General features: G+C 36.8%; 1 protein-coding gene across 3 annotated transcripts in view; it reads left to right on the top strand.

Annotated features, from left to right (window-relative positions):
• SASS6 (SAS-6 centriolar assembly protein) overlaps window positions 1-13,413 on the top strand; it is a 41,647-nt gene that overhangs the window by 659 nt on the left and 27,575 nt on the right. The window contains exons 2-6 of one of the 3 annotated variants that reach the window (XM_069598595.1): window positions 5,031-5,091; window positions 6,978-7,057; window positions 7,474-7,578; window positions 11,794-11,965; window positions 12,625-12,690. In XM_069598595.1, coding sequence (XP_069454696.1) covers window positions 5,031-5,091; window positions 6,978-7,057; window positions 7,474-7,578; window positions 11,794-11,965; window positions 12,625-12,690 — 484 coding nt within the window. Of the gene's footprint in view, window positions 1-5,030; window positions 5,092-6,977; window positions 7,058-7,473; window positions 7,579-9,154; window positions 9,236-11,793; window positions 11,966-12,624; window positions 12,691-13,413 lie in introns of those variants that run through there. The other 2 variants (XM_069598615.1, XM_069598604.1) reach the window with 2 other exon arrangements.

Genomic DNA, 13,413 nt, shown 5'->3' with positions numbered 1-13,413 from the left:
GGCGGTTGGGGTCGGGCCAAGGGGAAAGATGGCGGCCCCCGCCAGTGCGCAGCGGCCTGCGGCAGGGTATCCAGCCGGAGTCCCCGGAGAGAGACCTATCTGGGACCCGGCTCTCTCTAAGCAAGTTCTCGGTCGCCAAGCAGAGAAGTGTGTGAGGAATAGGACGCTGACTTGCATCACATTAATTTAAAGAAAAACGTATCTCTGAACGTTATCGTGGACATTATAGCCCTTTGCTCTTTGACAGATAAGAACTGCTGCTCAGAAAATTAGTTTACTCGAGGGCTTACGAGTTCAACGCAGGGCGGACACTAGAACTCAGGCCTTGGTTCCCAGCCATTTTTCCACTCTTTTTTGAATTATATTGGAAGTAAATTAAGCTTCGATTTAATCAACTAGATGGTATATTGCTTTTTTTTCACATTAGTTACTAGAAATAAGATAAATTACTTTTAATAGACTAAAGACGGGGAAAACCGTAAATTCATTTATCCATTAAACAAATATTGCATATTTGCAAAACACCTGCTGGGCACTGGGATGCAGTGGTCAGGAAAAAGTCCTTGCGTTCGTGGAGTTCATATTCTAGTGGGGTAGGAAATAGTTTCACAGATAAATGCAAAATTACAACTTTGACAAATGAGGTAGTGCTGTTGAGGCTTAAGTAGAGCGATCTTGGCGAGAAGTCAGGAGACTTCATTTTTGTCTCAATTCCACCAGATTGGCAGCTGTCTCATTTGTAAAACTGATTTTTCTCATTTGTAAAACTGATATAACATGCCTACCTATGATTGTTTGTTAGGAGGATCAGGTGTGGAAATGTGGCTAAAAATGAAGACATTGGTATATTGAGCTACCAATAATGTGAAACGGGTGTATAGTTCAGAATTAGGTTCAAAATCAACTGGCAGGCCAGGCAAGGAGATGGTACCAAGACCAGCAGCTGTTAAGTGGAGATTTATAGGTTAGTTGGTGGTTCTTTCTCCAGTACTCTTGCCTGGAAAAATCCCACGGATGGAGGAGCCTGGTAGGCTACAGTCCATGAGGTTGCTAAGAGTTGGACCCGACTGAGCAATTGGTGCTGCCCAATATGGGAGCCAGTATATGGAGCAACTGTAGTTGACATTTGAAATGGATCTAAAGTGAACTAAGGTACAAAAGAGTAAAATGCACACTAGACTGAAGACTTACTATGAGAAACAAAGGAATGTAAAACATTTCAATTTTTATATTATGTGTTAAGATGACAATGTTTTGATATGTAGGGTTAATTAAATATATAACAAATTTATGTTTCTTTTATTTTTTTTTAATGTGACTTCCAGAAAATTAAAAATTACATATGTGCCTTATATTTGTGGCTCCATTGTATCTCTATTGGATAGCCCTGTTCTAGAATGATTATAGAAAGGAGAAAGAAAGGTGGGGGGCATACTTTCTAATTCCAGTATTGAAGCTCCTTAGCCCATTGCCTTTTTTTGTAAACAAAGTTTTATTAAATTCAGCCATTCTCATTTGTTCAAGAATTGTCTGTTGCTGCTTTTGTGGTATAGGAGGAGAAATGAATAAATGTGACAGAGACCTTATGGCTGGCAAAGCCGAAAATATTTACTTTCTCACCCCTTATAGATACAGTTTGCCAACCTCTTATGGGAAAAATAGTCCAGACTTAAGTAGTCAAGGCCAGTTCAACTCAACAAATATTTATGAAAGCCTGCTATGTACCAGGCACTGTCCTAGGTGCTGAGAATATAAAGCTCTTCTCCTCCTTATCACCTTCCTCCAATGACAGCAACAGCAACAAAACTATTTTCATTCTAGCTCTCAAGGAACTCACTTTAATAGCAGAAACAAAAAGTTCTTCCATTTAGAGGTAGTATAGCACAGGTTAGGAGTTTAGGCTCTGATAAACAACAAGATCCAGGACTATATTTAATATCCTGTGATAAACCATAATGGAACAAAAATGTGCAAAAGAAAATGTATGTATGACTGAGTCACTTTGCTGTATAATAGAAATTAATACAACATTGTAAATCAACTGTACTTAAATTTTAAAAAAAGGACTTATAATCCCTCTGTTTTCTACATTAAAAAAAATAGGCTATGGAGCTGCACTGTTTAGATTCCACTTTACCAGTTACTGCTTGATTCTATACAGTTTTTCTTCTCTGTGCCTCATCCTTATAATTTATAAAAATAAAGTATCTGCTTCGTGGGATTATTATAAGCATAAAATAGTACATATAAAGCAGTTAGAACAGTGCCTGGAACTTAAGAGCATTCACTAGCCTACCCACTGGCTATTATTGAAGAGGGATTAATGCATGAAGTAACGTAAAGGAACTAAAGTCATCGAGAAAAAGGAACTTGGGTTGAAGACAGTGATAGTGCCCAGAGAACCGTCTGGAGAAAAGTGGTACAAAATTTCGAAGCCCATGGTTTGACACCAACCTGCTTTTCCATTTCTTTTTTCCCCTAAGCTCGTCTTCCCGGTATAGCAGTCATGCAGGGCTATGTGATATCCTGAGTGTACCTGATGCTCTCTTAATACTTTACCTTTACTCCAGCTCTCCCTTCTACCTCAGATGCTTTTTTTCCCATGACTTCTATGTCTGTCTTAAATTAATTCTTTATAAGGACGTTTTCAAAGTTGCCTAAGTTGAAATTAATTGTCCTTATTTGTTTGTTAGATAGCATGGTATAAGTGAAAGATTTGAGTTCAGATTTGGGCTCTGTAGTGTGATCTTACCCAAATTTGCAACTCTATGCATTTCAGGTTCTTTCTTTGAATGACGGAGATAATATTTACTTAACAAGATTGTTGTTAAATAAGTTGATATAAGCAGGGTGCCTGGCAGACACTTAATAGTTAGTGTATGTATTAAAGCCGTAGAATACCATCAGAAGCAAATCTAGGATAAAGTCATTTAATATCATCTCAATATGAGGTCATGAACTGTGTTTATTTCTGTTTGTATCCCTGGCACCCAGCATAGTACCTGGCGTAGAGCAGCTTTTGTTTGAATTGAGAGTTTAAGGTCAGAACTATTAGGTGGCAGAGGTGGCTAGAATCCAGTTCTGCTAATGCCAAATCTAACTGACAGGAAGGATGTTATACAGATTTATGACATTTATTTTGAGAAACAGCATTTTTAAAATTGTTTTTTAAACTTGTTTTATACTGTTCCCATGATGTTCACCATTACAGTGGAGAAAAGATTTCTGATTTCAGATCCTCCGAAAGCTCACATTTTCCTACAAGTTATTGCTCTGGAGGTTTTTGAACTGAATGTGGGGAATAGTTTTAATTTTGGGGGTTCTCCTCTTTTTCCTCCCATCATCTAATGCATATAGGCTTTTGAAATGTGTGTGTTGCTCGCTCAGTCATGTCCTACTTTTTGTGACGCCATGGACTGTAGCCTGCCAGGCTCCTCTGTCCATGGAATTCTGTAGGCAAGAATACTGAAGTGGGTTGCCATTTCCTACTCCAGGGGATCTTCCTGCATCTCGTGCATTGGCAGGCGGATTCTTTACCACCGAGCTACCTGAGAAACCCACACATTTTAAAAAGTGTAAAGTTATCAACCACAGTGTCATATCACTATGGCAGTATGTACTAGGAAAAGCTTCAGAAGGTGAAAACCAAACATAATGACATTGTAGAGCTGAATGGCCCTCACAAACCTGACTCAGTTCACTTTTCTTATAAGTTAGGAAATTGAAAGTCGTCGTGTTCCTCTCCCGCCCACCACTGCCTAAGAATACGTAAATGGAATTGGAGTAGGAATTTAATATTTTCACATATATTGCTTTAGGTACTAGAAAAATAGAAATGAAATATTCTCTTATTTAAAGATAATTCTTCCTATCTTTGTGCTATTTACAGGTACTGTTCTTTTTTAGGTATTAATATGCAAATTATGGTAATCTCATCATGTGAACTAAAATTTAACATCTAATCATATGTTCAATAAAAAATTTAACTAAAATGACATACATTGAATCAATGTAAACTGCAAGTCAGCATAAAAGACTAAACTATTGAATCTGGCCTGAGTCAACTATTACCAGGTTTTTCTATCAACACTCAGTTGTTATGGCTGTACTTCTGTGGTAGAATGTGGAAAAAGTTTAAAACACATCTTTAAAAAAATAATATCGAACAAATTCGGTTTATTTTCCCTGCACATCAAGAAAAGACCATTATTATTTAATTCTAGCAGAATAGTTTGAGAACCACGTGTGCAGAGATGTTTTTTCACCATTACCCCTTTATTTCCTGAGTTTTTATTTTTTTAACATTTTTGCTCAGTTTGAACAGCTTTATTTATATGCCTCTGTTTGATACTGAATTTTCTAAGACGAGATATAGAATGTGCAAAAAGCTGTGTTTTTTGTTTTTTTTCTTTTAGGGTTTAGAGTTACTCTAGGATTAGATAGATAATTAACTTGTTGATAGTACTTATATCATATGGAGAGTCCATTGAGCAGTGTAGTTTGTGGATCTGAAAAATTTGTGTGTGTGTGTATAATAAGGAAAGTGAATATGTTATCTTATTTCCTTGTTTGTAGACATTCGAGAGTATTCTAATTTTCAAATGATATCTCAAATTAATTTGGTGATTTCATTTTTTATTTTTTATTTATTTTCAGTTCATATTTTTATGTAAAAAATCGTTGTAAACCTGATGGTTTGCTTTTCAGTAGATGCTATTTGAAAATCAGTCCAGTGAGGTTGTATACCAAGCTAATAATAGGCATTCCATATCATTTATTTCATTTAATCCTCACAACAGCCTCTTTTTACAGGAGAAAAAATTTAGCATCAGGTTAAAAGCCTGATTACTTGTGGAAAAACAGGAAGTTAAATTTCAAATCCATCGTGTTTTCCAAACATGTATTCATAAGTTAGGGACAACCTATGGAGGATCTTGTGGCTTAAAATGGAAAATGTTAGCTATGCAAATGGTAGTGATAATTTACTGCATGTGAATGTTTCTGATAGTTGGGCATATCTTTTCATACAGGAGAGTGAGTATTAGACTGAGCATTGAACTACAATCAGTTTCTAACCCTGTTCACAGAAAGGTTGGTATTACATATTTTTAAATAAATATTTTTCTGAAATATGGCAATTTTGTACATTATAGTTTTCATTCTTTAAGAATGTGATATCTTTTGTTAATATCATCTTGCTTTTTAATTTTGGGCCATTTAATAACTTGCAGATCTGGGATGGTGAAATCTAAGACAACAACCAAGAGATATTGTACCATGTATTTCTAAAGCATGCAAGAGTTGGTGATTGGGACCACAGTCTCCTTAGGTTTTCCCCATTTCATATTTTTGGCTGCATCACATAGCTTGAGAGATCTTAGTTCCCAGTTCAGGGATCAAACCCATGTCCCTTCCATGGAAGTTGGGAGTCCTAACTGCTTGGGAATTCCTTCATTGCATTTTTTAAAGTTACTCGAATATATATTGCTATCCTGTAGAACTGGCATTTCATATGAATGTGAGTATAGAATGAATTGAAGCACTGTAGGGAGATATTCTTGAATCTTTTTGCCTCTTGACAATAGTTGTTAAGACATCAGTCTTATCTGATTTAAAAGTGTGAATCATTAACAGAGATGTGATATAGAAAGGAGGGTGAAGAAATACATCTGTTTTCTCTGTGTTATAGCTTTCCCTTAACATATTCAAGGATCTAATAGTATCAGCTTCGGGGATTTTTTTTTAATAGCATCTTGGGGTGGGTTTAAAAAAATATTTAAATAAAGCTGCTTTAAAAACAGGGCCTTCTGAGACAGAGCAAATACCTAGATTGCTAATTTTCCAGGGTGAAAAACTGAGAGTGAAAGTCGCTCAGTCATGTCCGACTCTTTGAGACCCCATGGACTGACCCCGTGGATTATACAATCCATGGAATTCTCCAGGCCAGAATACTGGAGTGGGTAGCCTTTCCCTTTTCCAGGGGATCTTCCCAACCCAGGGATTAAACCCAGGTCTCCTGCATTGCAGATGGATTCTTTACTAGCTGAGCCACAAATTTTCTGGGCAAGAGATTATATATTCTTATATTTATTCCTTATGCCTGCTGTACCTCTTTATTTTCTAGCTCTATTCATAAGTGGTTTAGATTTTTCTAGGACCTTAGCGATTCCTCAGTAGCCACAAGTATATTTTATTTCAAGGCAGAAACTTAACCTGAATGCTTGTGCTTTATTAGTGCTCTGACATCTTGCTAGTCCTGTTTGCCTTCTGCCAGTGTTTTCTGAAGTACAGGACTTTTCTGTTGGCTTTAGATGCTGTGATGATCTGCCATACAGTAAATTTAATACCTGAAAAGTGGTCTTTGTGAAAGATATTCACTTCAACTTGAAAACAGATGGGGGTTCCACATCAGTGGCCACCTGGAGTGGTAGAGAACAGGCTTTTAGGAAGAAAGCCTGGCAACCTGTCACCTGATACCCCTGTCCTCTGCCTGAGAAACAAATGCTCCTTTCCTATCTAGGGTAGATAACTGTCATTTCTGCTGATGTATTTGCCATTTTGGAAATACCAGACAATTAACTTGAGGAAAACTGAAAATATACTTGAACGTGACATCAGTGGTAAAGAATATTTCTGTCACGTTATATTAGTGGAGCAAGAGGTAGGTCTGAACTTTCCTAAGCCTCTGATAGAATGATATTCATCAACTTTCAGCTCCTAGCATTTAATTAACTATTACAGACTCCATCACTTCTCACCTTGCACCCCATGTGGCTCTCAATGAGCAGAGTATCCATCCCTGTTTAAGATGCTAAAATCTCCAAAGACATTAAAAACCTAGCAGCACCAGAGAACAGAGCCATCTGAGCTATAATAGAGATACATTGATGCTATTATGATTTCACTTCCATGGAGGAAGAAATTACTCTGAAAGCCAGATCTACTGAAGACATTAAAAATAACAATCTTTCTTTTAGGATTTAGTTATCCGTCTGACTGATGATGCGGATCCATTTTTTCTGTATAACCTTGTTATTTCAGAGGAAGATTTTCAGAGGTAACTAAATTTATTTTTCTGATCCTACACATAATCTAAGAATAAGTAAGTTTTAAAGTTTTATGTGTCAGTGCTATTCCTTTGAAACACATACTCATTAGGAACAATTAAATATTTGGGGATCACTGGACTATTTATACTGTAATTTTTCAGGCTGTTTTTGAAAATACATATTTCATAGATTATTAGCATTCTGTTTAAAACAGCTCAGAAATTTGGAGCTTCATCTAGATTTATTGACCTTTTCCCTCCCATTGAATAAGCTCTATAAAAATCAAAGTTTTCTAGTTTAGTTCTTGACTATGATGGGTGTTCAGTAAATAAAAAAATAACTTTTCAGGATGTTATTTATAATTAACTGCATGCAGTAATTAAAATTCTAAAAAAAAAATTTTCTTTTCCTGTCTTCTGTATAGTTTAAAATTCCAGCAAGGTCTTCTGGTAGACTTCTTAGCTTTCCCACAAAAATTCATAGATCTCCTTCAGCAGTGTACTCAAGAATATGCGAAAGAAATTCCAAGGTAAGTCTCCAAGGTAATAATTCCAGGAGAGCATTATTATCATTAAACTTGTCTCGAGACATACTCTTCTTTGTAAGACAAGTTGATAGCAAAATATTCTATGTATTTTGAGTATCTGTGTCTCTCTTCAAAGCTGTGCTAAGAGCTTCATAAATCTCAAATTTATAAAACCAGAAATATTTACCTCCTAATTTTCATATCTTGACAAAGCCATTAAAGTTACCTGAAGTATTTAATAGCATCAAGTATATATTTTTTCCCAAGGTTATATTCTATTTATAGTTATTATAAAATGTTGCCATATTCCCTTTGTTTTACAATATATCCTAGTAGCTTATTTATTTTATACATAGCAGTTTGTACCTCTTAATTCCCAATCCCTGAATTGCCTCCGCGTTCCCTCTGCCTGCTGGTAACCATTAGTTCTCTATCTCTGTTTCTTTTTGTTACATTTACTAGTTTGTTGTATTTTTTAGGTTTCTCATATAAGCGATATGTAGTATTTGTCTTTCCTGACTTATTTCACTGTAGCATAATACCCTCTAGGTCTGTTCATGTTGTAAATGGCAAAATTTCATTCTTTTTCAATAGCTGAGTAGTATTCTGCTGTGTGTATACACACACACACACACACACACACACACACACATCGGGAATATGTGTATACCACATCTTCTTGATTCATTCATCTGTTGATGGACACTTGGGTTGCCTTCATATCTTCAGTTCAGTTTAGTTCAGTCGCTCAGTTGTGTCCGACTTTTGCGACCTCATGGACTGCAGCACGCCAGGCCTCCCTATCCATCACCAGCTCCTGGAGTTTACCCAAAGTCATGTCCATTCAGTTGGGGATGCCATCCAACCATCTCATCCTCTGTCGTCCCCTCCTCCGCCTTCAAACCTTCCCAGCATCAGGGTCTTTTCAAATGAGTCAGCTCTCCTTATCAGGTGGCCAAAGTATTGGGTTTTCAGCTTCAGCATCAGTCCTTCCAATGAATATTCAGGACTGCTTGCTTTAGGATGGACTGATTGGATCTCCTTGCAGTCCCAGGGACTCTCAGGAGTATTCTTCAACACCACAGTTCAAAAGCATCAATTCTTTGTCTCTCAGCTTTCTTTATAGTCCAACTCTCACATCCGTACATGACTACTGGAAAAACCATAGCTTTGACTAGATGGACCTTTGTTGGCAAAGTGTCTCTGCTTTTTAATTTGCCTTCTAGGTTGGTCATAACTTTTCTTCCAAGGAGCAAGTGTTTTTTAATTTCATGGCTGTAGTCACCATCTGTAGTGATTTTTGGAGCCCCCCAAAATAAAGTCTGTCATTGTTCCCATTGTTTCCCCATGAATTTGCCATGAAGTGAAGGGACCGGATGCCATGATCTTAGTTTTCTGATTGTTGAGTTTTAAGCCAAGCTTCATAATACTGCTATGAATATTGAGGTTCATCTATCTTTTTGAATTAGTGTTTTTACTTCAAATATGAACCCAGGAATGGAATTGCTAGGTCATATGACAGTTCTATTTTTAGTTTTTTGAGAAACTTCCCTACTGTTTTTCACAGTCCAGCAGTGTTGGAAAGTTCCCCTTTTCTACATGCTTGTCAGCATTCGTTATTTGTGTTCTTTTTGATGATAGCCATTCTGACAGATGTAAGGTAATATCTCATTGTGGTTTTGATTTGCATTTCCTTGATGATTAGCTATGTTGAGTATCTTTTCAGGTACCTGTTGGCTATCTGTATGTCTTTGAAAAATGTCTTTTCAGGTCTTCTGCCCATTTTTTAGTCAGTTTGTTTATTTTTTTCATATTGAGTTGTGTAAGCTGTTTATATAGTTTGGATATTAACGCCTTATTGGTCATATCATTTGCAAGTATCTTCTCCCGTTCAGTAGATTGTCCCTTTGTTTTGTTGGTGTTTTCCTTTGCTGTGCAAAAGCTTTTTAAGTTTGATTAGGTCCCATTTGTTTGCTTTTATTTACTTTTGTTTTAGGAAACAAATTTAAAAAAATGCTACAATTTATGTTAGAGAGTGTTCCACCTATGTTTTCTTCTAGGAGTTTTATGATTTCTGGTCTTACCTTTTGGTCTTTAATCCATTTTGAGTTTATTTTTTTTAAAGCTCTATTTATTTGTATTTGGCTGCACTGGGTCTTCGTCGCTGCGCTTTCTCTAGTTGCGGTGTGTGGGCATTGATGCGGCTTCTCTTAGTGAGCATGGGCTCTAGGGCACAGTCTGCAGTAGTTGAGGTGTGTGAGCTCTAGAGCGCAGAATCAGTAGTTGTGGTGCAGGGCCTTAGTTGCTCACAGCATGTGTAGTCTTCCCAGAGCAGAGATTGAACCCATGTCTACTGCATTGGCAGGGAGATTCTTAACCATTGGTGTGTGTGTGTTAGTTGCTCAGTCGTGTCCAACTTTTTGTGACTCCACATACTGTAGCCCCCCAGGCTTCTCTGTCCATGATATTTTCCAGGCAAGAATACTGGAGTGGATTGCCTTTCACTTCTCCTGAGGAACTTCCCAACCCAGGAGTTGAACCCTGGTCTGCATCGCAGGCAAATTCTTTACTGTTTGAGCTACAGAGACCACTGGGGAAATCCGAGTTTTATTTTCAGATATGATGTTAGAGAATTGTTTATTGTTCTTTCACATGTAGCTGTTCAGTTTTCTAGCACAACTTACTGAAAAGACTGTCTTTCCCCATTGTGTATTTTTGCCTTCTCTGTGGTAAGTTAGTTAATTATAAGTGTGTGGGTTTATTTCTGGGCTCTGTTCTGTTCTATTGATCAGTGTCTGTTTTTGTGCCAGTCTGCCAAACCAGACTGTTTTGACTTCATAGCTTTTAGTAAGGTTTGAAGATAGGAAGCGTGATTCATCTAAGTAGTCTGTTCTTTCTCAAGATTGTTTTGCCTAGGTCTTTTGTGTTTATATGTTGCTTTGCTGCTGCTGCCAAGTCACTTCAGTTGTGTCTGACTCTGTGCAAGCCCATAGACTGCAGCCCACCAGGCTCCTCCATCCTTGGGATTCTCTAGGCAAGAACACTGGAGTGGGTTGCCGTTTCCTTGTCCAATGCATGCATGCGTGCTATGGAGCTTCAGTCGTGTCCGACTCTGTGCAACCCCATAGACGGCAGCCCACCAGGCTCCTCTGTCCATAGGATTCTCCAGGCAAGAATACTGGAGTGGGTTGCCATTTCCTTCTCCATACAAATTTAAAAATTTTTTGCTCTAGTTTTGTGAAAAATACCATTGGAGAATGGATGGGGATTGCACTGAATCTGTCCGTTGCCTTGGGTAGTGTGGTTATTTTAACAATATTAATTCTTTCAATCTATTTCACTATTTACACGAATTAATCCATGGTATATCTTTCCATCTCTATTGTCTTTGATTTCTTTCATCAGTGTCTTGTGTTACAGTTTGCTGATTGCAGGTCTGCCTTCTTCTTTAGGTAGGTTTATTTCTAGAAATACTATTCTTTCTGGTGCAGTTGTAAGTGGAAATGTTTCCTTAGTTTCTCTTTTTGATAGTTTGTTGTTAGTGTTCAAGTGTCTGTTTTTCTGATGAACTCGGACAAAGGGAAGAATAAGATTTGGGGTCCAAGTGTATCCATATTTGTTTAGTACTAACACTGATCCTTTCTTTGTAAAGCTTTCCAACCTTTTATCTATAAGTTTCATCAGTTGGTGATTCTGTTTGAATGAATTATTTCATTAGTAAGTACAAAATTATGTTTTTCCAATTCTTTCTTTCTGTATTTATTAGGTCTAATTCTTCTATGAAAAATAACTTCCTTCGTCAGTAAGAGCCATTTGATTACTCTGAAAATTCATACAGAAAGGGATAAAATGCTCAGTTCTTATTTTTAAATTGTCAGTTTTCAGAGTAAGGATTGTTACTCTAGTTAGTTTTGTGGTTTCAGTGGGTTTTTGATTTGTTTTTATGTTTAGTCTTTCGCTTTCTTTCCTTATCTGTTTCTTATTATGAACTCATGGACATTTATATATTCATTGTTTTCAATCAGTGAATAAGTATCCATTTTGCTATTTACATTAATCCAGTTTTACTGTTGGGAGTCCTTTCATGTTGGCCCCTATGGTTCCAGCATGCTCCCTTTTCTGATCCTTTTAATCATTGATAATCCAGTGGGGCTCATGATTCAATGGGAGAGTTGTCACTGTCTCATAAATGTGTTATGTGACACTTTCTCTTCAAAGGTTTTTGCTGCAGTTAGTTTCAACAGAAGCTATTTTGGATAACTCACCTGCTCTTTTAAATGTGATAGAGACAAATCCTTTTAAGCATCTGACACACCTCTCACTAAAACTTTTACCTGGAAATGATGTGGAAATAAAGAAATTTCTAGCAGACTGTTTGAAATGTAGTAAGGTAAGATTTAAATTTAAATTATTTTTTAAAAATAAGTCCCAAAGGTCTCTGGTAATCCACTGAAAAGCTATATTGCTACTAGATTTTATTTTCTGACTAAAATCTTTTAAAAGGTATCCAGGAAATTTTTATAACACACACAGACTTTATTTTATTGTTTTAGGCACAGTTCTAGAAGTAAAACAGACCAGGAATTAAGAAACTTAGGTCCTAGGGTTTTTATTAATTTTCTGTGACCTTGAGTGGGTCACTTAAGCTCGTGGCATCGTGGTTTCATTAGCTCGTGGATATGTATGGAAATATTTGCCCTCTGAGCTATGTTAAACGAGATAAAATATATGAAAGTATCTTGAAGATTACAGAGTGCTCTATAACTATATAAAATATATGCTCAAGGAAACAACATTGGGATGCCTCTTGAATGTTTTCAGAAAGTCAAATACTATGAATCAGCACATCTCTGGATTTAAGGTTAGGCAAATCCAGGGGTCTTGGCAGTGCAGATTCTGACTTAGAAGGTCTGAGGTGGAGCCTGAGATTCTCTCTTTGTAACAAATGCCCAGGCTGGTGCTGATGCTATATACGTCATTGCACTTTGTGTAGCACAGCTACAAATGATTAAATTGTAAGCTGCATAATTTTATTATTTTTGTAAATAGGAAGAAAAATTATCATTAACGCAATCATTGGATGATGTTACCAGGCAACTGAATTTCACCCAAAAGGTAATTCAAGTTTCATTTTTTCTTTGTAAGTCATCCAAACATGGGCTCTGAATTGCTTCTTAAATCGAGTCTAGGCTTTTATGTATTTTTATTTTCAAAGCATGCTACTGTTCATCCTCCTTTTTGTCACCCTTTGCCTACCAGTTAATTGTCTTAATCTGTGCTTTTTCTTCTTACTCTATCCAAACATTTCTGTTATCCCCAATATATGACACATTCTCTCCAAGTCTTCATTAAATAATGTATAGTATTTGTCACATGTTAGTTCTGCTCCTCTTTTTTTCACCTCATTCTTCTTGTCTAAATGGCATTTCAGTTCCTGTCTTCTAAATCTTTCCTTCCTTCTGTTTAGAATTAATTCCTCTGGTAGATTAATCATCATTTCAATAATAGCTTTTCTTTGAAATTGAGGATAAAAGTATCTGATTAGCTGCATGGCTTCAGATAGAAAATTTTTCTGCACCGTATGGCCCATCTTGGGAACCTGTGTTACAGGTTTTTAGGTGTATAAGTAAACTACAGTTGACCTTTGAACAACGCAGGGGTTAGGGACATCAGCCCTTCGCACAGTTGAAAATCCTTGTGTAAGTCTGTAGTCAGTCCTCCATACCCCTGTTTCCACATCCTCAGGTTCAGCCAACCATGGATTGTGTAGTACTGTAGTATGTATTTATTGGAAAAAAACTGAGTATAAATGTACCTGTACATTTCAAACCTGTGTGT

The sequence above is a fragment of the Ovis canadensis genome, chromosome 1 (assembly GCF_042477335.2).
Source record: "Ovis canadensis isolate MfBH-ARS-UI-01 breed Bighorn chromosome 1, ARS-UI_OviCan_v2, whole genome shotgun sequence".
NCBI lineage: Eukaryota > Metazoa > Chordata > Mammalia > Artiodactyla > Bovidae > Ovis > Ovis canadensis.
Note: the sequence above shows the minus strand (reverse complement) of the source record. Positions and strands in the feature narration are given on the sequence as shown.